At 47.5% G+C, this 23,232-nt stretch overlaps 2 protein-coding genes across 3 annotated transcripts in view; one reads left to right on the top strand and one right to left on the bottom strand.

The window, feature by feature from the left end:
- Nucleotides 1–44: 44 nt before the first annotated feature.
- Nucleotides 45–21,611, top strand: LOC142020415 (centrin-2). Of its 2 annotated transcripts, XM_075008200.1 has the most exons (7): nucleotides 45–133; nucleotides 4,760–4,918; nucleotides 8,596–8,652; nucleotides 13,249–13,377; nucleotides 15,609–15,746; nucleotides 18,612–18,709; nucleotides 21,466–21,611. In XM_075008200.1, the coding sequence occupies exons 1-6, from the start codon at nucleotides 131–133 to the stop codon at nucleotides 18,699–18,701; spliced, it is 576 nt and encodes a 191-aa protein (XP_074864301.1). In that variant the 5' UTR covers nucleotides 45–130; the 3' UTR covers nucleotides 18,702–18,709; nucleotides 21,466–21,611. The 2 variants fall into 2 exon arrangements, with proteins under 2 accessions (XP_074864301.1, XP_074864303.1); XM_075008202.1 differs by lacking the exon at nucleotides 8,596–8,652.
- Nucleotides 10,710–23,232, bottom strand: part of VAMP7 (vesicle associated membrane protein 7) — a 51,149-nt gene continuing 38,626 nt past the window's right edge. Inside the window, exon 7 of the mRNA XM_075008199.1 lies at nucleotides 10,710–10,948. Within this exon, the coding sequence (XP_074864300.1) occupies nucleotides 10,868–10,948 (81 nt within the window). The 3' untranslated portion in view covers nucleotides 10,710–10,867. The remainder of the gene's footprint in view (nucleotides 10,949–23,232) is intronic.

The raw sequence follows: 23,232 nt of genomic DNA, 5'->3' as shown, positions 1-23,232 counted from the left end.
GTCTCCCGCGTAGTGCCATTAACCAATGGGAAACGTGTTTGCGCCGGCCTCAGGGTAGAACTATTGGCCCGCGGCAAAGGCGGCCGTTGGTTGTGTGTCCGCTGCCTTCTTTCTGCCAAGTCCCTGCGGGATGGTGAGTGAGGCAGTGGTCGCAGTGCGTTGCAGCAGCAGCAGGCATATGTCATCCCCGCTCCCACGGCGGCGCGCCTGGGCAGGGGCGGGCTCCGCCCTGGGGTATGCGGCTCAGGGGCCAAGCAGGGGCAAGGCCCGCACTAGGTAGGCAGGTTCAGATCTCCGAGCTGCGTCCTGGCCCGTGCTGCTGGGGCGTCGTGCGCTGCTCCTCCCCCCACCCCGCCCGTAATCCTAGAACGTTAGGGCCGGAAGGGACCTCAGGCGGCCACCCAGTCCGGCCCCGTGCCTGAGGCAGGATCAACCCTAAATAAATCCTCCCAGCCAGGGCTATGTCAAGCGGGAACTTCAAAACCTCTGGGGATGGAGATTCCACCACGTCTCTCGGTAACACTCCAGTGTTTCGCCACCCTCCTGGGGAAAGAGCTTTCCTCATATCCAACCTCCACCTCTCCCTCTGTAACTTCAGACCATTACCCCTTGTTCTGCCGTCTGTCACCACTGAGAACAGCCTCTCCCCATCCTCTTTAGAGCCCCTTTCAGGAAGTTGTAGGCTGCTATAAAACAAGCCCAAATCCCTTAGCCTCTCCTCACGTCATGTGCTCTAGCCCCTTAATCATTTTCTTGTCCTCTGCTGAATCTTCTCCAGCACACCTACATCCTTTCTATAGCGGGGGCCTAAAACTGGACACAATACTCCAGGTGTGCCCTCACTAGTGCCAAATAGAGGGGAACAACAACTTCTCTAGACCTACTTGAAAACTCCTCCTAGGGCACTCTAATATGCTGTTAGCCTTCATGACTACAAGGGGACACTTTACTCCTATCCAGCCTTTCATCCACCATAATCCCTAGGTCTCCAACGTATCTACCTCTTCCTCTAGTTTAGTGTCATCTGCAAACTTGCTGAGGGTGCAGTCCAGTCCCTCATCCAGGTCATTAATAAAGATGTTGAACATCACTGGCCCCAGAACTAAGCCTTAGATATATGGAGATCTGTCTTACTGAGCTGGAAGGGACCTTCAGAGACTACTGACTTCAGTTCCCTGCATGAACAGCAGGACTCATCACTATCTTTCACAGTTTTTTTTTTTTTTGGGAAGTCTATTTGCCCTAGATCTCTAAATGGCCCCCTCAGGGATTGAGCTCACAACCCTGGGTTTAGCAAGCTAATACTCAAACCACTGAGCTATCCCTCCCTCACTGGATGCCACTTGAAACTGACCGCTATCCAAATATTGAGCCATTGACCATTACCTGTTAGGCCCAACCATCAAACCAGCTTTCTGTCCATTTTACAGTCCCTGTTTCCAATCCATACTTCCTTAACTTATGGGCAAGAATGTTGTGGGAGACTGTATCAAAAGCTTTGCCGAAGTCAAGGTATATCACATCCACTGACTTCCCCATATCAGAGCCTGTTACCTCATCATGGAAGCTGATCAGATTGGTCAAGCAGGACTTGGTGAATCCATGTTGACTACTTTTGATCACTCCGTTATTTTCCCAGGGACTGAGGTAAGGCTGACCCATCTATAGTTCCCTGGATTGTCCTATTTCCTTTTTTAAAGATGGACACAACATTTGTCTTTTTCCATTTATCCAGGATCTCTCCCAATCACCAAGAGTCTTCAAAGATAATGGCCAAAGGCTCAGCAATGACATCTGCCAATTCCCTGAGTACCCTTGGGTGCAATAAATCCAGACCCACGGATTGTGTACATCTAGTTTTTCTTTGTAGGTCTTAACGCTTCTCCTTTTCCACCAAGGGCTGCCCTCCACCTTCCCATAGTGCATTGTCTATCACAGCAGTGTGGGAGCTGTCGTTGTCTATGAACACAGAGGCAAGAAAAAGCATTGAATACTTCACCTTTTCTTACATCATCTGTCACTAGGTTACCTCTCTCATCCAGTAACGGCCCCTTAGTCAACTGTCCATGTTTCCACTTCTTACATGCATTCTTTTTGAGTTTAAGCTGACCAAGGATTTCTCTGTTAAGCCAAACTGGTTGCCTACCATATCTGTGTTTCTTATGCTGCAGTGGGATGGTTTGTTCCTGTGCCTTCAGTAAGACTCCTTTAAAATACTGCCAGTTCTCCTGAACTCTTTTCCCCTTCATCTTTTTTTCCCAAGGGATCCTGCCCATCAGTTATCACAGGGAGTCAAAGTCTGCTCTTTTGAAATCAAGGGTCTGTATTTTACAACTCACTTTTTTTTCTCCTTTTGTCAGGATCCTGAAATCTACCATTTCGTGATTGCTGCAGCCCCGGTTGCCACCCACTTCTATTTGGCCTACTAGTTCTTCGCTGTTTGAGCAGCAGGTCAAGTTGTGCATGGCCCCGGTTGGTTCCATCAGCACTTGTATCGAGAAGTATCCCCAACATGCTTCAGAAAACTTCCTGGATTGTCTGTGTGCTTCTGTATTGGTCTTCCAACAAATGTCTGGGTGATTAAAGTCTCCCATGAGAACCAGGGCCTGTGATTTGGAAACTTCTCTCAATTGTCTAAGAAATCCTCATCTCCCTGATCTGGCAGTCTATAGGAGACACCAACTACAGCATCACGTCTGTTGCTTCTGCCTCTAAGCTTAACCCAAAGACACTCAACTGGCTTTTCTCCCTCTTTATACTGGAGCTCTGAGCAATTGTATTGGTCTCTCACATAGAGCACAACTCCTCCTTCTTTTCTTCTCTGCCTGTCCTTCCTAAACAGTTTACATCTTTCCATGACTGTGCTCCAGTTATGCGAATCATCCCACCAAGTCTCTGTTATTCCATCCACCTCCTACTCCTTTGACTACGCCAGGGTCTCTAATTCTTCCCATTTTGCTTCCCAGGCGTCTTGCATTTGCGTACAAGCATTTTAGAGAAGTGGTTGATTGGCCTGCTTTCTCCTCTTCACCCAGGAATCCTACTTCGTTGTTCCCTACTTACCTCAGGGCTTGTATCACCATCTCCCAACGAACCTAGTTTAAAGCCCTCCTCACTAAGTTTGCAAGCCTGCCCGCAAAGATGCTCTTCCCTCTCTTCGTTAGGTGGATCCCATCTTGTCCTAGCCATCTTTGTTCATGAAATAGAGTGCCATGGTCCAGAAACCAAATCCTTCTCTGTGATGCCACCTACACAACCACGCATTTACCTCAGCAATTCAACCATCCCTACCTGGACCCCTTTCTTCCAGAGGGAGGATGGATGAGAACACCACTTGGGCTCCATATTGCTTGATCTTCCTTCATCACCACCCAGCCCTTAGGCAGCTAGCTGTCAAAGGAGGGCAGAAGCATGAGCCACAGTTTACAGAAAAGGAATCTGAAGCACAGAGTAGGGGCATCACTTAAGGCTAATGACAGTGCTAGTATAGAGTCAGGTCTTTTGAGACCAGTTCAGTGTTAAGTCATTAGGTTATGCTGCCTCAGTGTTTTGCTCCAGTTGATTTAGGTAGCATGGCCTGTGTAGACAACAGGCCCCAGAATGTGCTACATATTCTGTGGGGCTTGCAGATATTGCAAATAGGTAATTTTTGCAACTATCTTCACATACACTTCACTGTTTCAGCAACGAAGGGTCCTGTGGCACCTTATAGACTGCTACTGTGTGGCCTGGGAGATTGAAGTGCTCTCCGACGGGTTTTTGTATGTTGCCATTTCTGATACCTGAATTGTGTGCGTTTATTCTTTTACGTAGAGCCTGTCCAGTTTGTCCAATGTATATAGCAGAGGGGCATTGCTGGCACATGATGGCATAAATTATATTGGTAGATGTGCAGACTTAAAAGTAGCTATCCTACAGCAAAAAAATTTCAGGACCAGACTCCAAACAGAAATTTCTGAGCTACAATTCATCTGCAAATTTGATGCCCTCAGCTCAGTCTTAAACAAAGACTGTGAATGGCTGGCTAAATACAAAAGCAGCGTCCCCTCCCTTGGTGTTCACACCTCCAGATCAACTGCTGGTAGTAAGCCTCACCCTTATTGACTGAGCTAGCTTTGTTATCCCCACCCTTGCTCTGGCTTATTTATACCTGGCCCTGCAGATTTCCAAGACCGGCATCTGATGAAGTGAGTCTGTGCTCACGAAAGCTCGTGCTCGAAACTTTTCTGTTAGTCTATAAGGTGCCACAGGACCTTTCGTTGCTGTTACAGATCCAGACTAACACAGCTACCCCTCCGATACTTCACTGTTTCAGTGCACTTATATAGAGCTATAGATGGAGCATAATATGCAGGGACCTGTTATCTCTGCAAAATACACCTTCAGGCTGGAACGTTATGTATTCACAAGCCATACCTTACGAGGGGGGAAAAAACAGGTAGCTTTTTAGATTTGCTTGTGGCCACATCGTCTCTTGTTCTCTGGAAATCACAAGGCTTGCTGAGAAAAGAAGTTTCTGGTTTTATTCAGGATTGACTTTCCCTTATGCTGAGAGTCTTGTCTGCCTGCTTTGGGAATAAAACAAACCAGCAGTCATTCAACTCTTTAAAGAGTAGCAAAATAATATCTTAGGATATTGTTAGTCTTTAAAGTGCTACATGACTGCTTGTTTGTTTTGTTAGAATATGGACTAACACAGCTACCTCTCTGTTGCTTTGGGAATCTAATTCTGATCTCTGCTCTTTGTTAATATTTCAAGGCTTCCAGCTTCAAGAAATCAACATTAGGAGCAGCAGCTCAGAGGAAGAAGACAGGCCCTAAACTTGAACTAACTGAAGACCAGAAGCAGGAGATCCGAGAGGCTTTTGATCTGTTTGATACCGATGGCAGTGGGAGCATAGATGTTAAGGAACTAAAGGCAAGAATAAACCCAATGTTAAAGGGAAAAAAAAGCACCTAGACAAAAACAAAGTAACTTAGGCTGGAGCAGAGCAGGGGCAGGAGGGGTATCACCATAGGTGGGGCCTGGGCAGGAAGAGGGTGTAGCAGGGGTGGGACATGGGAGAGGGTGGGGGAGGGACAGGTGGCTGTTGCCTCCCCATCTCCCGAATTGCCACACTAATTTCCTCTGGTTGCAGGATGTCATGAGTTTTGCAGAGTAAACAAATTGTTCAGCTCTTTAAAAGAGGAAATTTTTAGAGGAACCAGAATCCCAGCTGTTTTAGACTTTCTGCTGAAGGTTTATATCAAGCTATAGACCCAACTCATTCTGGGCTTAAGCACTGGTTGAGTTGAGGAGCACAACAGCTAGGGAGTTCAGTGCTTCTTTAATTGTGTTACATTTCTTGAAGACTTTGACCTTTCTTTACTGCCGTTTAGCTTATGTCTACACTATGAAATAGATTTGATTTTGTAATGCTGGGTTTTATAAATTTGAATTTGAGTATCCTCACCTCCCCACAAAGTCAATTTAGTGCTGCCATGCTAAATCACCAAATATTGACTGTTGCAGCAGTGCATTGTGGGACCATATCCCACAGTTCCCTCAGCCCTGTATGAGTCTGCGTTTTTTCCACTGGTGCAGTATGAGGAAAAAATGCCTCACAAGTGGTTGTGGGTATGTGATATCAGCTTTCCACATTGCATTGCCCTTATTCCCCTCCCGTGGAAAGCAAGCAGCCATTTTTTTCAGAAGGAAGGAAGGAAAAGTAGGGAATCGCAGGTGAAAGAAAGCCTAACAGGCTGGCTTCAGAAGGTGACTGACCCACATAAACTGGTTATTCAGCTGCTTTTCCCCTATTGAAAAAGCACGTTTGCATTAATCCCTTTAGGTATGACTTTTGCCTGATCAGCCAACTACAGGGCCAAGCAGGGGACTGTCATACTCACATGCCAGAATGACTCTGTGCCCTGGGATCACCAAGGTGACTGTGCCATGCCAGCTGGTCCCTCAGCTACTTCCTCCCCCCCGCCCCTCGAAACCACAGTATGGTATGACCGGTCTTAAGAAAGCCATTTTATAAGGAATTAGCCAAAAGAAAGGAAGACTGGAAAGAAAGCATCAAAGCTAGCCAGGTTAACTGAACGCTCGTGCTTTATAACTGAACGATCAAAGATTTTTTTACAAAAAGCCGATAAAACATCAGCTCTGAAAATATTATGGAAACAGATTAGTTTGTTATATCCTTCTTCCATCATTTAAAGCCTTTGAGGAAAAGCAATGATCCTCATTTAAACACCTCTTGGTTTCCCGAGAATTACTGGTTAAAAGCAAGCTATGGACTAACTGTTAATCCAACTTAAAATAAGATGCTGTACATTCATTGGTTGAATAATAATGGAAACAACTGTTACCTGAAAACAAAGTGTTTTCTTGAATGGGAGCCAGCTTTTCCAAGCTTGCTTTGGTGTGATGGTTCACGCTATAGAGTGGGTGGTGGGGGGGGCAACAGGACCAGTTGACATAGTCCCTTCAGGGGGGCTTTCTCCAGCAGGGGAGCCAGCCCCAAATATCAGTGCCTGTTGGGGTGGGTGGCCCACCCACATGCATTGATGGTGGGAGTTGTAGCCAAGGGACCAGTTGCCATGGTCTCATCAAGGGCTTTCTCCGGTGTGGGGAGCCAGCCCCAAATATCAGTGACTGCAGGGGCTGCCCTGCTCCACATACGTTGATGGATAGGGGGTTGTAGCTAAGGGACCAGTTGAAATGGTGCCTTCAGAGCCTTCTGCCAGCCCCTCAACACACACTGCCCCAATGAAAACAAAAAAAAAGCCCAAACTCCCCAGCTCATGTTGTCTATGAGGGGCCATCCAGGCTTCCTGGCCTCCCTTCCCCCCCCCCCCCCCCCGTCCCCGGCTGACAGCCATCCCCTGAAAAATCTTTGCCACAGAGGGATACGTCCCCCTAGTGACAGCTGGCCCCAAAAAATCTTTCCCGTCTTTGGAGCCTTTACTGCGCACAAGCCAGGACATGGTGCTGTCTGGAAGCATAGGCTGCACTGCACATGCTTTTATTGTGTCAGGGGCTAGCCATGTGCTGTGTTTGGGTGGAGCATAGACTCCCCCCCCCCACCCCCTCAACTGCATTGCACCTGTGGGGGTTGTGGGGCTGTCCCTGTGAAATTGTGAACTACAGAAAAGAAGTTTCTCAGCTGGTCATACAAGCATGGCCCCCACAGGCTAGCTGCCACATGGGGTGGCAGGGCGGAGGCTGGCAGCAGCGCTGAAAATACTCTCTGCCTTTCTTGCTGTATCCTGGGCAGGGAAGAAGCCACCACCCCATGCTGGGGGCTATTTTTAATGGCTAGATGCGATTGCAGAGGTCATCATGAAGAAATGAATTCAAAATGGGCCCAGGTGCCCACTTAAATTTCCCAGGCTTCCTGGTGCTGAATTTAAATTTGCGGGGTTCCTGTTACCTACTTCCTGCACACCTGGAAGAGCAGCAGGGATGGAAGCAGCCAGAGTGGACAACCATGGGGCAGTATGGAATACATATGGGACACCTCTGTAGGCCAATAAAGTCAATTTAAATAAAATGCCATTTCCACACTATCATTAACTCAACCTCTTAAATGTGAACATAGCACTCCCTAAACCTGATGTAATGGCATTCACAATGAAGGCAGTGATGCATCTACAGTAAGAGATACAAGTGAATTTAAAGGAGTTAGTGACATTTTCATATTGAGCTATCTTCACTGTAAATACCATTAGCTCAATTTAGTGAGCCCTAATACCAATAACAAAATATCAATATTACCAAATGGGTATAGCATCAATTTTGAATTTAACATTTCGAATAAAGGCTAGTGTGGAAGTGCCCTGTCAGAATTGTCCCACAGATCTATGTGGTGACCCTCCATGTATAACCAGTTCCTTCTCTGCAGCTCTCCATCCAGGTGCACAGAAAGATGGTCACAGGAAGCCTGTGAATTTTTGATTGAATTAGAATTTGAATTGTGCAGCACCCAGGCCTGCACATATAAAGGGTGCCCCAATTTAAAAATTCCTTTGCCCATCACATTGCACCGCATGGGTAGCCAGCAGACTGTATCAGTAGCAATTGCATGGATAGCCATTTCCTGCCATCATAAGCACTCAGGGTAGTGATCTGACTAGTACTTCTCAGGCTCGCAAGAGAGCCCCAGCATGGACCCACTGGGAGATTCTGGATCTTCTTGCAATTTGGGGAGACCAATAGTTGGTGAAGCGACTTTGGGTGGCCAAGACAAATGTGGCAATCTATGAGCGGATGTCACATGAGGTGACTGCCAGAGGTTATTCCCGGGAGTCTATGGAATGCTGGATGAAGGTGAAAGACCTCCAGCAGGCCTATCAAAAAGTCCAGGAAGCTGACTAGCAGATGGGAGAGCTCCACATACCTGCCACTATTATGAACATGCTTATGGGGGAGCGACCCTACCATGGCTCTTGGTCTTAATTACAACATTTGTGGAGGCCCTGGTCTGGAGTTTGAGAGGAGCCAAGAGGAGCTGGGTGCCCTGAAGGAAGAGGGCAATGCAGAGGAGGAAGGGGGCAACGAGCAGGGGACCGAGGAAGTTCTTCCTGACAGCCTGTAACTCTTCCCCATAGACCTGGCACTGGTTCCCTCCACACCAGTTCCCAAGGCCCCTGGACCAAGCTGTTCGGGTGAGTATTTATTCTGCATGCCAGAAGCAGGTTGTGAATGGATATAGCTATAGGGTTGGGTATGGGTACAGGTTTCCTTTGGTTCTATGCCCCTCAGAATAGTGTGTTAATGTTTCTTGGGATGGAGCACTTCTTTCTGGATATCTCCTCAAAGGCCTCATCCAGGCACTTTTCAATTTTTTTCACAAGGTTCTTAGGCAGGCCTGACTTCTAGCAGCTTTCTTGGTAGGACACCTTGCCATGCCAGGAAACCAGATAGCGATGTAGTGTCATGGCACCACACAGCATGTTAGCAGTTTCCAGGCTTTGTCTGTATCTGTTAGTTTTAGGCGGACGATGTCTTCTTTGGTAACTTATAGAAGCATGGGAGTTTGCATTGGATTTTCTTTTTTTTTTAAAAACTATGCTTCCTGCTCTTTTATGTTTCCCTGCAGCAGCTCTGTGGTGCATCTCTCCTCCCATGTCCCTTTCCGCACAGCATTTCTTTTAATTTTATTTTTTATTTTGCAGGGATCCCTGCCCCCCCCACAGCCATCCATGTGTTTGTAATCGCACCCTTCTCTTCCATCACCTCGTGCCACACGGCTGCCAGGTGCCGTATTCCTTACTCACAGGGGACAATTGGTCCAGGACCAACCGAAATGTTTTTCCCCCCTGCACCAGGACACCTCACGGCTTCCCCTGCTTTGCAGTCCTCCCCTCCCCCAGAAAAGCAGACAGTCACTTATAACTTACTGTGTGCACAAAGAAATGTGCTGGATAAGTGATGGTAAATGATGTATTGTGAAATGCATGCTTAGAATCCCATCCTTAATAAGCCTTTAGCAGCCTTCAAAAAGAAACTTTCCCTGACAGTAGACACAGAGACACATTCATTCCATTTGAAAGCCCATTATGTAAATTGTATCTTAATTTTGACCTTCGCTTTTCAGCTGCCATGCCAAATGTAGGAGACAGGCCCAGAAAGAGAAAAATATGCAAGTAGGATCTCATCCTGCAGCACATGGAGTGGAATGAAGCAGAAAACAGGAAGCTGACAAAGGACACTGCTTACTGGCATCATAGTAGAGCTTAGTGGCATCAGATCAAGCTGAGTTTCAGCAGAGAACATTTGATTTCCATCAACAGCAGTCAGCAAAGCTCATAACGGCAGTTACAGAACAAACAAACAGAGGTCTTGCGCTCCCTGCTGCAGCGGGGCTGCCACCACAGAACTGCAGGAGCTGATGCCTGCTGGCCGGAGTCCCTTGAAGAGAGGTCATCCAGCCCCTGTTGCCACAGTCCCTGAATGCCGGGAGGGAGAGGAAGGATAGCCTGCTGCTCTACCCCCAAGAGCCACTGTAAATGGCTATTCAAGCACCCTTGAGAAAGCTGCTTTTTCCCTACCACTTACACCTCTCCTGCTCCCAACATAAAATCATTCCTTTGAGCTAGTTGTGATTTTGTGGAGTGCAACAGTGGTTGGGAACATAAATCATTGTGGGGGTTGGGGAAAGGCTGAAGGCAGAGAAGCCCACTGATATGGCCAGGTCTGCAATGGATTTGCGGCACAGGGAACCTGTGCATGTTGGGGGAGGGTGGAAAGCACAGCTACCCACCAATACTCCAACATCCACAGAGGATGCATGGCACAGGGAACCTGGATGGGTTGGGGCAGGGCCGAAGGCACAGCTGCCCTCCAATATGTCAGTGTCTGCAGAGGATGCGTCACACAGGGAACTCTGGGCAGGTTGTGGGAAGACTGAAGGCACAGCTGCCTGCTGCTATGCCCAGGTCTGCAGCAGACACGTGGCTGGCAGAACCGGGCAGATCAGAGGAGGGCTGAAGGCACAGTTGCCCACCAATATGCTAACATCTGCATGCATGACACAGGGAGCCCAGGCAGGTTGGTGGAGAGCTGAAGGCACAGCTGCCCACTAATACAGCCAGGTCCACAGTGGACACGCAGCTGACAGAACTGGACAAGTTGAGGAAGGGCTGAAGGTAGAGTTGCGTGTCACATGCATTCTACTTTGCAACTTGACCCCCTCCCATCAAGTAAAAGCATTCATTTCTTAAGACATGGTATGATTTATTGGCATTATGACAGAGAAATACATAGGTAGCATGTGTGTTGGAGATCATTCATGAAACTTTTTTAAAGCATCCCTTATTGCTGCTGTCTCAGTGTGGTAACTGGTGGATGCTTTTGTAGATGGCCATGAGTAAGCCCTCTCTATGGCCTCAGCTTCAGAATTCCAGATGGGTGGGAAAGTCTCCCCTCTGGGTTCACAAATGTTGCGCAAAATAGCACACGCTGTAATCAAGATGTGACATTCATTTCAGAAAGATCCAAACAAGTCAATAAGCATATGAACTTCATTTTTAAAACAGTCAAAGGTGCATTCAACCACCATTCTGCACCTGCTGAATGTCTGATTGAAGTTTTCCTTGCTGAGGTCCAGTGCTTCTGTGTAGGGCTTCATAAGGCCAGGGAAAAGAGGATAAGCAGAGTTGTCCAATAGTACAATAGGCAACTCTGCATCACAAATCACGATTTTCCAGTCTGGGAAAAAAGTCCCATTCACGAGCTTTCTGTACTGCCCAAAATTTCAGAAGATGCGTGCATCGTGACCCCTCCCTGACCATCCAACATTGATGGTGGTGAAATGACCTTTGTGATCCACCAACCCCTGCAAAACCATGGAGAAGTACCCCTGTGTGTCTATATGCTCAGAGGCCAGGTAGTCTGGGACCATGATGGGGGATGAGCATGCCATCCATTGCCCCATCACAGTTAGGAAACCTCATGGCAGCAAAGCCATCCACTATTGCCTGTATAATCTCCCAGGGTCACAGTCTTCCTGAGGAGATGCCGACAGATTGCATGGGCCACCTGCATCACCACAGACCACAATGTAGATCTGCCTACCCTGAATTGATTTGCCACAGACCAGTAACTGTCCAGTGTTGCAGACTTCCACAGAGCAATTGCCACTTGCTTTTGAACTGTTAAAGTCGGCCTCATTCTTGCATTGCTGTGCTTCAGGGCAGGGGCCAGCACATCACAAAGCTCCATAAAAATGGACTTACGCATGCAAAAGTTTTGCAGCCACTGGTGGTCATCCCAGAACTCCAAAACGATGTGGTGCCACCACTGTGTGCTGGTTGCACAAGTCCAAAATGGCTGCTACACTGTCACCAATGCATCCAGGGCAGCCAGCAGCTGAGAGTTCTTGGACTGCAATTGTGAGATTTGCTCTTGAAAACCATCATCATCATGATACTGAACCATCTGTGAGCTTTGTAATTGAAGGCAAAAACTGAGTGACAGCCAGTGTGGTTGCCGGGATGATGTGTGCTATGAATTGAAGCATTTGGGGAGCCATACTTATGCTGGCGGAGAAAATGGCACAACCTCCAGTTCGTTTTTGCACAATTAGTGGGTGCTCTGAATTCTGGGACAGTGCTTTGCATTCTGGGATTCAAACATGAAATACCCACAAGCAACGGGGGCTAAGGCACTATGTGATAGGTACCCACAATGCACTGCTTACACCGTTGAACTTGCATAGGGCAATGGGGACAGATGGAAACAACACAGAAAAATGGTGAGTTAAATTCCAAGAAGCTTTGTATACACAAATTCAAATTTGTAAGAATTAGGTTAAAAATCAAATTTATCTTGTAGTGTAGCTGCAGCCTAACATTAAAATTGAGCTCACTGTCTTAAAATTGACTTTTTCATGTAGTGTAGACATAGCCTTACTTAACTAGTGGCTCCAGGAAGTCTGAACCAGGCCTTTTCAGTAGATCTGAGGGTTTTCATTCAGAAGGTAGTGTCCACAAAGTTATGTACCATAGTTCCACCAGTAGAATAGGAGAGCTGTCTGCATTTTCCTGTACCCCATCTACACTTCATTTTATGTAGAGAAAAGGTGGTCTTTAGAGCTGTTCTATATGCTTACCCAAACCTTCACTGTAGCAGGATATTTACCCTCTGAGTGGGGGTCTGAGCCCTAAGCCAGAAAATGGGAAAACCCAGACATCAGAAAATGGCAGATAATCATTAAAAAAAATGGCTCTATTTTTTCCTCAAGCCTAGGTTTTGCAATATGAGACACATAAAAGGGAAGAATGTTTAATTGACATGGCTTCCAGTTGGACTTGGCTCCAGAGATCTGGCAGCATCATTTATAGTTGCCTTTATTCTTGACATTTTGGATTTAGAATGCTGAAAATCAAGTGAATAAGGTTAAAGACCGCAGGGCCAGGGGCATTCTTAGGCAGCATAAAGAATGAGTCTTACATCTATTTGGCTTTTTTCTTATGAGGGAAAGAGGAGCCACTGAATACCAAGAACCTCTGTCTTTCATTAATTTCCATCCTTATGGACTCCACTTCCTTGCTGACCACAGAAGGCTGGATGCAACGTGCTCTAGAGCTTGTCTATCCATACTAGATAAAAGGGATTGCTATAAAGATATTAAACTCTCTTCAGCGTTATGGAGACTTGAGAAGATCTAATTTAACATCACGGCATAGTTTTACTTTTTTTCTTCTGTTCTTCTATTTTCACTGCCTACTGAGGGGCTATATTCTTTTCCTTGTTTGCAGGTGGCCATGAGAGCACTAGGATTTGAACCCAAAAAAGAAGAGATCAAGAAAATGATCTCAGACATTGATAAAGAAGGAACAGGAAAGATCAGTTTCAATGACTTTTTGGTGGTAATGACTCAGAAGATGGTATGTTAATTGGGACAATCAGAATGAAACTAATTTTTCAAGTTGTTGAATGCATTTCTGTTCCCATTGACTTCATTTGGAATTGAAAGGCCTGAAACCATTCACGCATAATCTTAGCAACTAAATGTGCAGAATTTATGGTCGTAAACAGGAACAATCCCATCATAGTTGGTGGTGTCTTTAAGATCTTTCTTTCTGATAAGATTGCGTAAAAAGAAGGGAGTGGAGAGAAATTTATATAAATTATATAAATCAAATTTATATAAATCATATATTTGATTATATAAATCAAATTTATATAAATTATATAAATCAAAACCACACCAGAGACAAACTTAGGCCCTCAAAATAGAGAAGTTATGATAAATTTTGTTAAGTTCTGAGAACACCAGTGATAGTCACTGTACTGGTGCAGTATTTTTTTTCCAAATTTAAGATCTCTACCACCATGACCTGTGTACCTAAAAATTCTTAGAAAAACTCATTGATAACAAAATAACCTATTTGACAGTTGTAGTAAGTACGGGCCCAATGTGAGGCCTTAGGCCTGAACCAAAGTAATGGTCAAGACTTTGCTAACAGAAAGCAAAGTGCAGCTGTGAGCTAAAGGAATGCATTGCTCACAGAATTTGGCAAGAAGAGGGTTGATGGCGCATAAACATATCTACCTAGCATATTGAAGTAGGTACGTGGTACCAGAACACCCTACCCTGGAACATTCCACAGATAAGAAAGAATAGGCCAATCCATCCCAATGACAGGGGCAAAAGAGTAATATGATGGATAGAGTTGTTTTGTTCGAACCAACATGTACAAGGTGAGAGGCGGCACCTAGAAGGGTTGCACCTCAATACGTCAGGAGTGATGTGTAAATTGTTTGTACCTGTGTATAAGAATGTACTTCTGGAATGTGGTCTAGGTCCGGCTGAGGGGGCAGTGGAAAGTCCTGCCACTGAGGCTACGTCTACACGTGCATGCTACATCGAAATAGCTTATTTCGATGTAGCGACATTGAAATAAGCTATTTCGATGAATAACGTCTACACGTCCTCCAGGGCTGGCAACGTCGACGTTCAACTTCGACGTTGCACAGCACCACATCGAAATAGGAGCTGTGAGGGAACGTCTACACACCAAAATAAGGATGCCAGGAACAGCTGCAGACAGGGTCACAGGGCGGACTCAACAGCAAGCCGCTCCCTTAAAGGGCCCCTCCCAGACACAGTTGCACTAAACACCACAAGATCCACAGAGCTGACAACTGGTTGCAGACCCTGTGCATGCAGCATGGATCCCCAGCTGCCGCAGCAGCAGCCAGAAGCCCCGGCCTAAGGGCTGCTGCACATGGTGACCATAGAGCCCCGCAGGGGCTGGAGAGAGAGCGTCTCTCAACCCCTCAGCTGATGGCCGCCATGGCGGACCCCACTATTTCGATGTTGCGGGACGCGGATCGGCTACACATGCCCTACTTCGACGTTCAACTTCGAAGTAGGGCGCTATTCCCATCCCCTCATGGGGTTAGCGACTTCGACATCTTGCCACCTAACGTCGATTTCAACTTCGAAATAGCGCCCAACACGTGTAGCCGTGACAGGCGCTATTTCGAAGTTGGCGCTGCTACTTCGAAGTAGCGTGCACGTGTAGACGTGGCCTGACTGAGCCAAGTCCATTGACCGTGGGTGCATATTTGTAGTATGCCCTGACTTAGACTAAGAAATCTACAGGGAACTACTATTGTGTCCAATACGGCAATAAACCTGGCCGACGTGCCTTCGCACCTTACTAGACTCTGTGGTCATTGGGGGTTCTCTTCGGGTCTGCTGTGTCAGCTATCTGCGGAGCTTGGGCAGCACACAGAGGGAACACACGCACGCAGCCGAGTGATACCAACATTGGAGAGAGCAGAGCACCATGCTGGTGGCATCTGACAACAGTGTAGATGCTTGATGCTGCAAAACTTTAATCATGCAAAAAGCTGGTCCTAGACATGAAAGGAACTGACAAGTATCAGAAAACATCATGACATCGGCAAAACTAAGGTTTGCTGAGTGCTTTCATTCACTATTTGTGTAATTTCTAATAACTGAGTTTCTTTTAAATGGGCATCTTCCCAAGTTTCTAAAGTTTGTTTTGATAACTACAGTTTTTACACTTAAGTTACTGTACGCTTAGACTTAACTAAGTTAATAAAGGTTCTGGCTATGAATAGGTATGTTGTTTACTTCTTTAAGGCTGAAAAAGATTCCAAAGAAGAGATTCTAAAGGCCTTCAAACTGTTTGATGATGATGAAACTGGAAAAATCTCTTTCAAAAATCTTAAACGTGTAGCCAAGGAACTTGGGGAAAATCTCACAGATGAAGAGCTACAGGTTTGTGCCTTGTATGAATTTGGCTATGTATATTATATGCATAATAGTTACTGATTGTGTTATTTCATTTCAGATTTAATTCATTGACATACATTTTTTAAATTACATGAAACTGCTGTGGAATCACCAGTCTGGTGGACTAAGGTGCCACAGAATCCAGAAGTTTTGCAGCAGGGTTCTGATTTAATCTGCCACACACAGTACGTGGTGGCCTTAATAAGCTCTTTTTAAAGAGATGGGTGTATGAAACCCAAGAGATGTTTTGTTCTTTCATGCTTCAAAGACCAGATCCCCGTGGCACTGCAAAAGGGCCATAAGCCTGCCCTAATGAAGTACTTGAAAACTTTTCTTGTGTGGGAAAATTTCTTGGTGAAATAATTGGCTCTTTGTTAAAACCCACGTACTCTTCAAGGCAAGAGGATGATAGGTCAAGGGAATGTGTTCTGAGTATAGCTGTGTGCCTGTGAGCTCTGGTTGGTATCAGAGAGGTAGCCATGTTAGTCTGTATCCTCAAAAACAACAAGAAGTCCCGTGGCACCTTATAGACTAACAGATATTTTGGAGCATAAGCTTTCATGGGCAAAGACCTGCTTCATCAGATGCATGGGCGGGGATGGTTCAGAGGAGGATTTAAAGAAGGGAGTCTCATTAAAGGGGAGAGCCAGAGGTGACAATGTCTATTCAGTCAGGGTTGAAATATCCACCTAAGGAAGTGCAGAAACAGACTGACAGAGCCAGACATGTACCCAGAAGCCACCTGCTACAAGACAGTCCTCACAAGGAAAAACAAGAGAATGCCACTGGCCATCACATACAGCCCCCAGCTAAAGCCTCTCCAGCGCATCATCAGTGATCTGCAACCCATCCTGGACAAGGATTCTTCACTCTCACAGACTTTGAAAGGCAGGCCTGTCCTCGCCTACAGACAGCCTGCCAACCTTAAACAAATTCTCACCAGCAACTGTAGACCACAACACAGTAACCCTAAACCTGGATCCAATCCCTGCAACAAACCTCGCTGCCAACTCTGCTCACATATCTACACCAGCAATATCATCACAGGACCTAACATCAACCATACCAGCGGGGTTCCTTTACCTGCACATCTACTAATATAATGTATGCCATCATGTGCCAGCAATGCCCACTGCAATTTACATTGGCCAAACTGGACAGTCTCTATGTAAAAGAATAAATAGACATAAATCAGACATCAGGAAAGGTAACATACAAAAACCTGTAGGAGAACACTTCAGTCTCCCTGGACACTCAGTAACATTTAAAAGTAGCAGTCCTACAAGAACAAAAAAAATAAAATAAAACAGAGAGAAAGCTCTGAGCTGCAATTCATTTACAAATTTGACTCCATCAACCAAGGATTAAACAGAGACTGGGAGTAGTTTGCCCATTACAAAAGAAGTTTCTCTGCTCTTGATGTTCACACCTCCACATTAGAATCTGATAGTGGGTCACATCCCCCCTCACTGATCTGACTTGTTTTCGCCTCTCTTGCAGTATAGGACCAATAATGGGCCATTTCTACCCTGACTGAGTAGACCTTGTCAGCTCTGGCCCTCTTCTTTACTGAGACCGTCCCCCCTTTAAATCCTCCTCTGACACCTCCCCCTCCCGGCTTCTCATGAAGCAGGTCTCTGCCCACAAAAGCTTATGCTCCAAAATATCTGTTAGTCTACAAGGTACCACAGGACTTCTTTTTCTTTCTGGTTGGTGTAATGGGTAATTAGAAGCTAATCTCAGCCAGTGCAATCCTATGGTTCCTCTGGCTTTTGTGGAAGGGCCACGCTATGGGTACCAGGATCCAGGGTGGGATATAAAGGTTGTTTAAACCCACTGTTGACCATCCTTGTCCCATCAGGTCCTGTACTGTGTGCAGCTCAGCCTGCAGGCAAATGTGTATATTTGTAAAAACAGAAAATGCTGTGTTTTACTTGCAGTATCTCCATTTCTTGCTGCCCTTTCCTTTCCCACTCCCTCTACTGTTTACTCTGCTAGTGCCATCCTGGCTCAGATGGCAGGACTCTGGGACTGAAGGGTGCAAGTTAAAGATCCAGACCACAGTGGGGACTCTTGCCCAATGCAGACACAGAAGTGTATTTCCTAACTGAATTTTTGCTACCTTTCAGCATTTTCAATTAAAGTTCTTTCCGTGTGCACTACTAATAGGGATGTAAAATCCTATTTAATTGGTTTGCAGTTAACTGATTAAATAGGGGAAGGGGACGCATGGGGGCAGGGATGGTCCTGAGTGCAGCAAGGGCCTGCTCTCGCTGGACTGTAGTGCCCCCATCCACAGTGCATCTGGAGTGGGCCCACTGCAGACCAGGGCTGCCAAGCACACACACTACCCAGGCATGGTGGGCTCCTGGGGCTGGAGCAACTTCGTACCCACAGCAAGCCGGGGGGGGCTGCTCCAGCACCCACCGGTTAACCAGAACTGGTAAGCCTCAAGGATGAGGCTTACCAGTTAGCTGGTTAAACATCAGCATCTCTAGGCACTACAAAAATAAGTTTTAAAAGTTTGGCAGTTTGTCTGAAATAGGTTCTATGGCCAGATGGATCCTCCTTGCAGTTACATTTTTGTACATCCTGAGTAACTCTAGTGATTTCAGTGAAATTGCAGTACTCTGGAATTACACAGATACAGCAAGATCTGATTTTTTTCCCTCCAAGACAGTTTGTGCACCACACAGTAGATACAGCAGCATAACAAGTGTTTTTGAATAGATCGGATGTGAAATTTGCTGTATTAAAATCCTGTGTCTTTTCCATTCTATTCCCCTCCCTTCCCTGATATATCTCAATGGACCCATAAAATCTGGTCTCTGAATCCTTAACACCATGCAGGAAATGATTGATGAAGCAGATCGAGATGGAGATGGGGAGGTGAATGAGCAGGAGTTCCTGAGGATCATGAAGAAGACCAGTCTATACTGATATTTGCTGTGGGTTTTCTTTTTATATATTTGGAAATATATTTAATCAGTGCATCAGTTTTCTTCAGCCTCTGTCATTTCTCAGAAACAAAGGAAGTTAAATCATTGTGTTTTGTGTGGCTGATCTTTAAACTTCATTTTTCTGAAATGTTCCAGTTGCTTAGCTGAGACCGTTTTCACTGAGATGCACATTTATTCGTGTAGTTTTCCAACACCCAGTTACTTTCAAATATACAATTTATCTTTGCAGAAGCTTATCTAACTAAACCTGCACTGGAAAGAGATTTGTATTAACCATTCTGTAAGCATACAGATAGAGCTCAAAGCCAGAGATTACACACATTCCTCGTTAAACGAGTACTTTACTTATGAGTACTCCCTTAAAACGAGGGACACATACTTACCTTAGTTCACTAGATGAGTGCACTCCCCTCGCTAATAGGAGACTAACCCCCTCCCCATGGCTCCAATCTGCTGTAGTCAGACCCCGCCCCCCCTGGCCCTACTTTACGGCAGCCTGACCCCCCCAGCGACCTTGCAGTCCCAACCTGCATCAACATGATCCTCCGCTGGCCCCACAGCACTAACCTGCAGCAGCTTTAACCCTCCCCCCCCCCCCGCCCCCACAGACCGGCCCTGCAGCAGCCTGACCCTCCCCAGTGGCCCCGACACAGTCTGACCCCCCGCGCCAGCCCCATAGACTGGCTCCGCAGTAGCCTAACCGACCGCCAGCCCCACAGACCGGCCCCGCAGTAGCCTGACCAACCGCTAGCCCCACAAACCGGCCCCACAGCAGCCTGGCCTCTCCTCTGGCCCCACAGCCCCAACCCGCGGCAGCCTGACTCCCCCTGCCGGCTCCATGGCCCCAACCCATGGCAGCCTGACCCCCCCAGTGGCCCTGTGGCCCCAACCCACGACAGCCTTAGCCCCCCTGCCGGCCCCGTGGCAGCCTTAACTCCCCCCCACTGGTTCCACAGAGTGGCCCCATGGCCCCAAACCACAGCAGCCTGACCCCACCCTCCTGCCAGCCCAGTAGACCTAACACACTGCAGCCTGACCACCATGCCAGCCTGCACACCCAACCTGCAGCAGCCTAACCCCCCTCTCCACTCACCCCACGAACCAAACCCGGCACCAGGTTTTAACCCTCCCTTCTGGCCTCCCTTCATGGCCCCAAACTATCCCCAGTCTTTAACCCTCCCCAACCCCCAGGTTCACTTACCTTTCAAAAGCAGCGCCACATGTTGCCACTCTTTCGCTGAGTTAGGAGCACTAGGAACCAATCAGAGACTTTTACCTGTATTTTAATGAGAATTTAGTGTCCCTCTTACAAGTTTTCGCTTATGAGCAGCAAGTTGTGAACCAATTGTGCTCGTATAGCGAGGGATGAGTGTACTGATACAAACTTTCCCACAGGTCAGGTGCATTTGAATCTACGCTTTTGGTTTGGGCCCAGTAATATTAAATGCTGCATTTGAGAGAGTGGCAGGGAGTAGCTTTTTAACTGTGTCCAAAGAATTCTCAGCTTGGTTTTATGGAAAAGAATGAGCCCTTTCCTTCTTTTATTATACTGCTGAAACAAGCAAGCGAGCGGATTGTTACAGCTTAATGTATTTCTGGGTAGCCAAGAAGTTCATCTTTGTGCAATTTGTTCTGAATAGTTGGGGAGGGAGAAGATGACAAGTTAAAAAACAGATCTATGGCTACGTCTACACGTGAAGCCAACATCGAAATAGGATATTTCGATGAATAACGTCTACACGTCCTCCAGGGCTGGCAATGTCGATGTTCAACTTCGACGTTGCACGGCACCACATCGAAATAGGCGCTACGAGGATACGTCTACACACCAAAGTAGCACACATCGAAATAAGGGTGCCAGGCACAGCTGCAGACAGGGTCACAGGGCAGACTCAACAGCAAGCCGCTCCCTTAAAGGGCCCCTCCCAGACACAGTAGCACTAAACACCACAAGATACACAGAGCTGACAACTGGTTGCAGACCCTGTGCCTGCAGCATGGATCCCCAGCTGCCGCAGCAGCAGCCAGAAGCCCTGGGCTAAGGGCTGCTGCCCACGGTGACCATAGAGCCCCGCAGGGGCTGGAGAGAGAGCATCTCTCAACGCCCCAGCTGATGGCCGCCATGGAGGACCCGGCAATTTCAACGTTGCAGGACGCGGATCGTCTACACGGTCCCTACTTCGACGTTGAACATCGAAGTAGGGCGCTATTCCGATCCCCTCATGAGGTTAGCGACTTCGACGTCTCGCCGCCTAACGTTGAAGTTAACTTCGAAATAGCGCCCGACGCGTGTAGCCGCGACGGGCGCTATTTCGAAGTTAGTGCCGCTACTTCGAAGTAGCATGCACGTGTAGACACAGCTTATATGTCATAGGGAATATTCAATGGATTCTAACTGAATAGTTTTGTTTGAAATATTTTTTTAACCATCATAGTTGTAGAAATAAACATGGACACAGCTGACTTCTTGATTTTCGAAACAACCTAAATATGCAAAATTCTCTTATCAGACTTTAATATTTAAATGGTTGTCCTTAGGGGTGAATAAGTGGAGAATTTTCTTAGCATTTAGCATAAACACTGTCTGTTTCCACTATGTACTGTCTGTTTAATCAGGTGGTGGGAGAGTGAATTTGTTGTTGCAGAGGACCTGGCATGACATTGCTTAGCAGCCTGGGTCCCAGACTGGTTTGGATATTGTGGAACTTACCAATCAGTAACCTGGACGACTCCCATATTTACAGCCAACTGATTCTGACCAATGGGAACAAACGACAGACGGGAGAGGGCCCAGTTGATCTCTCTGCTCAGAATGAAGACACAAAGTGGAGAGGATCCTTCTGGAAGGTGATGTATGATATTCGTCTGGAAGGAGACTGGACTGTGGACAAGGGCAGGTGGACCCATCTGCATGTGGGATAGACACTCCTGAGTCTTTGAGGCCAAGGCTCCTGAGACCTTTGTGTTGAGCTGTACAATACAGTACATTCATCCCTCCTTAAACAAGTACTTCATTTATGAATACTCGCTTAAACAAGAGACACTTACCTACCTTAGTTCACTCTATGAGTGAACTTCCCCACTCATACAAGCCTTACCACCCTCCCCACGGCTCCAACCCCCCTAGTCTGCCCCCCCACACCAGCCCTGCAGCCCCAACCCGCTGCAGCCTGACCCCCTGCTGGCCCCACAGCCTGACACCTCACCACTGCCTGCACTCCCCGTGGCCCTGCAGCCCCAAACCGTGGCAGCCTGACGCCCCCACTGGCCCCGCAGCCAGACCCCGCTGCCGCCTGACACCTGCCTGCGCCCTGCAGCCCTAAACTGCAGCAGCCAGACCGCCCCCCCCCCGCTTACCGGCCCTACAGCCTGAACTGCCCTGCCGCCTGTACCCCCCGCAGCCCGACACCCCTGACGGCCCTGCGGCCAGACCCAGTGACTGCCTGTACACCCCCCCTGCCCCCCACGGTCCCACAGCCCAACACTCCAACACCCCTGCCGGCCCCACGGCCAGACCCTGCTGCTGCTTGTATCTCCCATGGCCAGACCCCCCTCGCTGCTTGTACCCCCCCGCAGCCAGACTCTCCCACGGCTGCCTGTACTTCCCTGCAACCAGACCACTTCGTGGCTGCCTGTACCCCCCTGTGGCCAGACCCCCCCTACCCTCCGTCTGTAACCCCTGGGGCCCCACAGCCAGGCCTCCCCCGACCTGCAACCCCCCGGGGCCCTGTGGCCAGACTCCCACAGCCCCAAACCACAGCAGCCAGACTACCTTACCAGCCTACAGCCAGACAGCAGCTGTGGAAATTGTTAAAATGCCTACACTGGTTGGCAGGTATATGTAGGCCCAAGGATCGAAGGGTGGCCCTAGAGTCTGTCAGACTGTGCAGTCTTATCTGAAAACAGGGTAGGGCTATCGAAGGGGAGATCCTGGATTGCTTGCTGGACCACATATGGCAGACCTGAAACCTGCAACCATGCCCACCTGCACATTGCCACTCTGGAAGCCATAACCCTTGTGGCAGCATCCACAGCATTCAGTGCCACCTGCAGGGCAGCCCTCGAAACCAGCTTGTTCACCACCACTACTGTGAAGTCCTGCTTGACTTTGGGTGTTACCAGTTCAGAGAACTGAAATAGGGCACCGACTATGTTGCAAGCATACCTGTTAACTAGAGCCTGCTGTTTAGGAATCCTTAGTTGTAATCCTCCCATTGAGTAAGTTTTCCTCCCATAGAGGTCTAAGTGCTTAACGCCTTTATTTTTTGGGGAGGGACACTTGAACCCTGGGCACTCTGTATGGTTTGCAGCATCCACTACCCTGGAGTCAGGTGTGGGGATGGGTAAACAAACATTCATTGCCCTGGTATAGGACAAGGTACCATCTCTCATTCCTATGGGCCATAGGAAGGCCGGAAGCAGGTGTCTGTTTTAGCCACAGTGGCTGTTGTTTTGATTATGGGCAGAGCGACCCTGGTGGAACCCATGGAGGATAAAATGTCCATGACAGG

Source organism: Carettochelys insculpta, chromosome 13 (genome assembly GCF_033958435.1).
Source record: "Carettochelys insculpta isolate YL-2023 chromosome 13, ASM3395843v1, whole genome shotgun sequence".
Taxonomy (NCBI): Eukaryota; Metazoa; Chordata; order Testudines; family Carettochelyidae; genus Carettochelys; species Carettochelys insculpta.
Note: the sequence above shows the minus strand (reverse complement) of the source record. Positions and strands in the feature narration are given on the sequence as shown.

Bases quoted from the DNA above. Each gene is read 5' to 3' on its own strand.
- LOC142020415 (XM_075008200.1), top strand. The intron at 13,378-15,608 runs GTATGTTAATTG...TACTTCTTTAAG, and splicing joins TGGTAATGACTCAGAAGATG to GCTGAAAAAGATTCCAAAGA. The intron at 15,747-18,611 runs GTTTGTGCCTTG...AACACCATGCAG, and splicing joins TCACAGATGAAGAGCTACAG to GAAATGATTGATGAAGCAGA.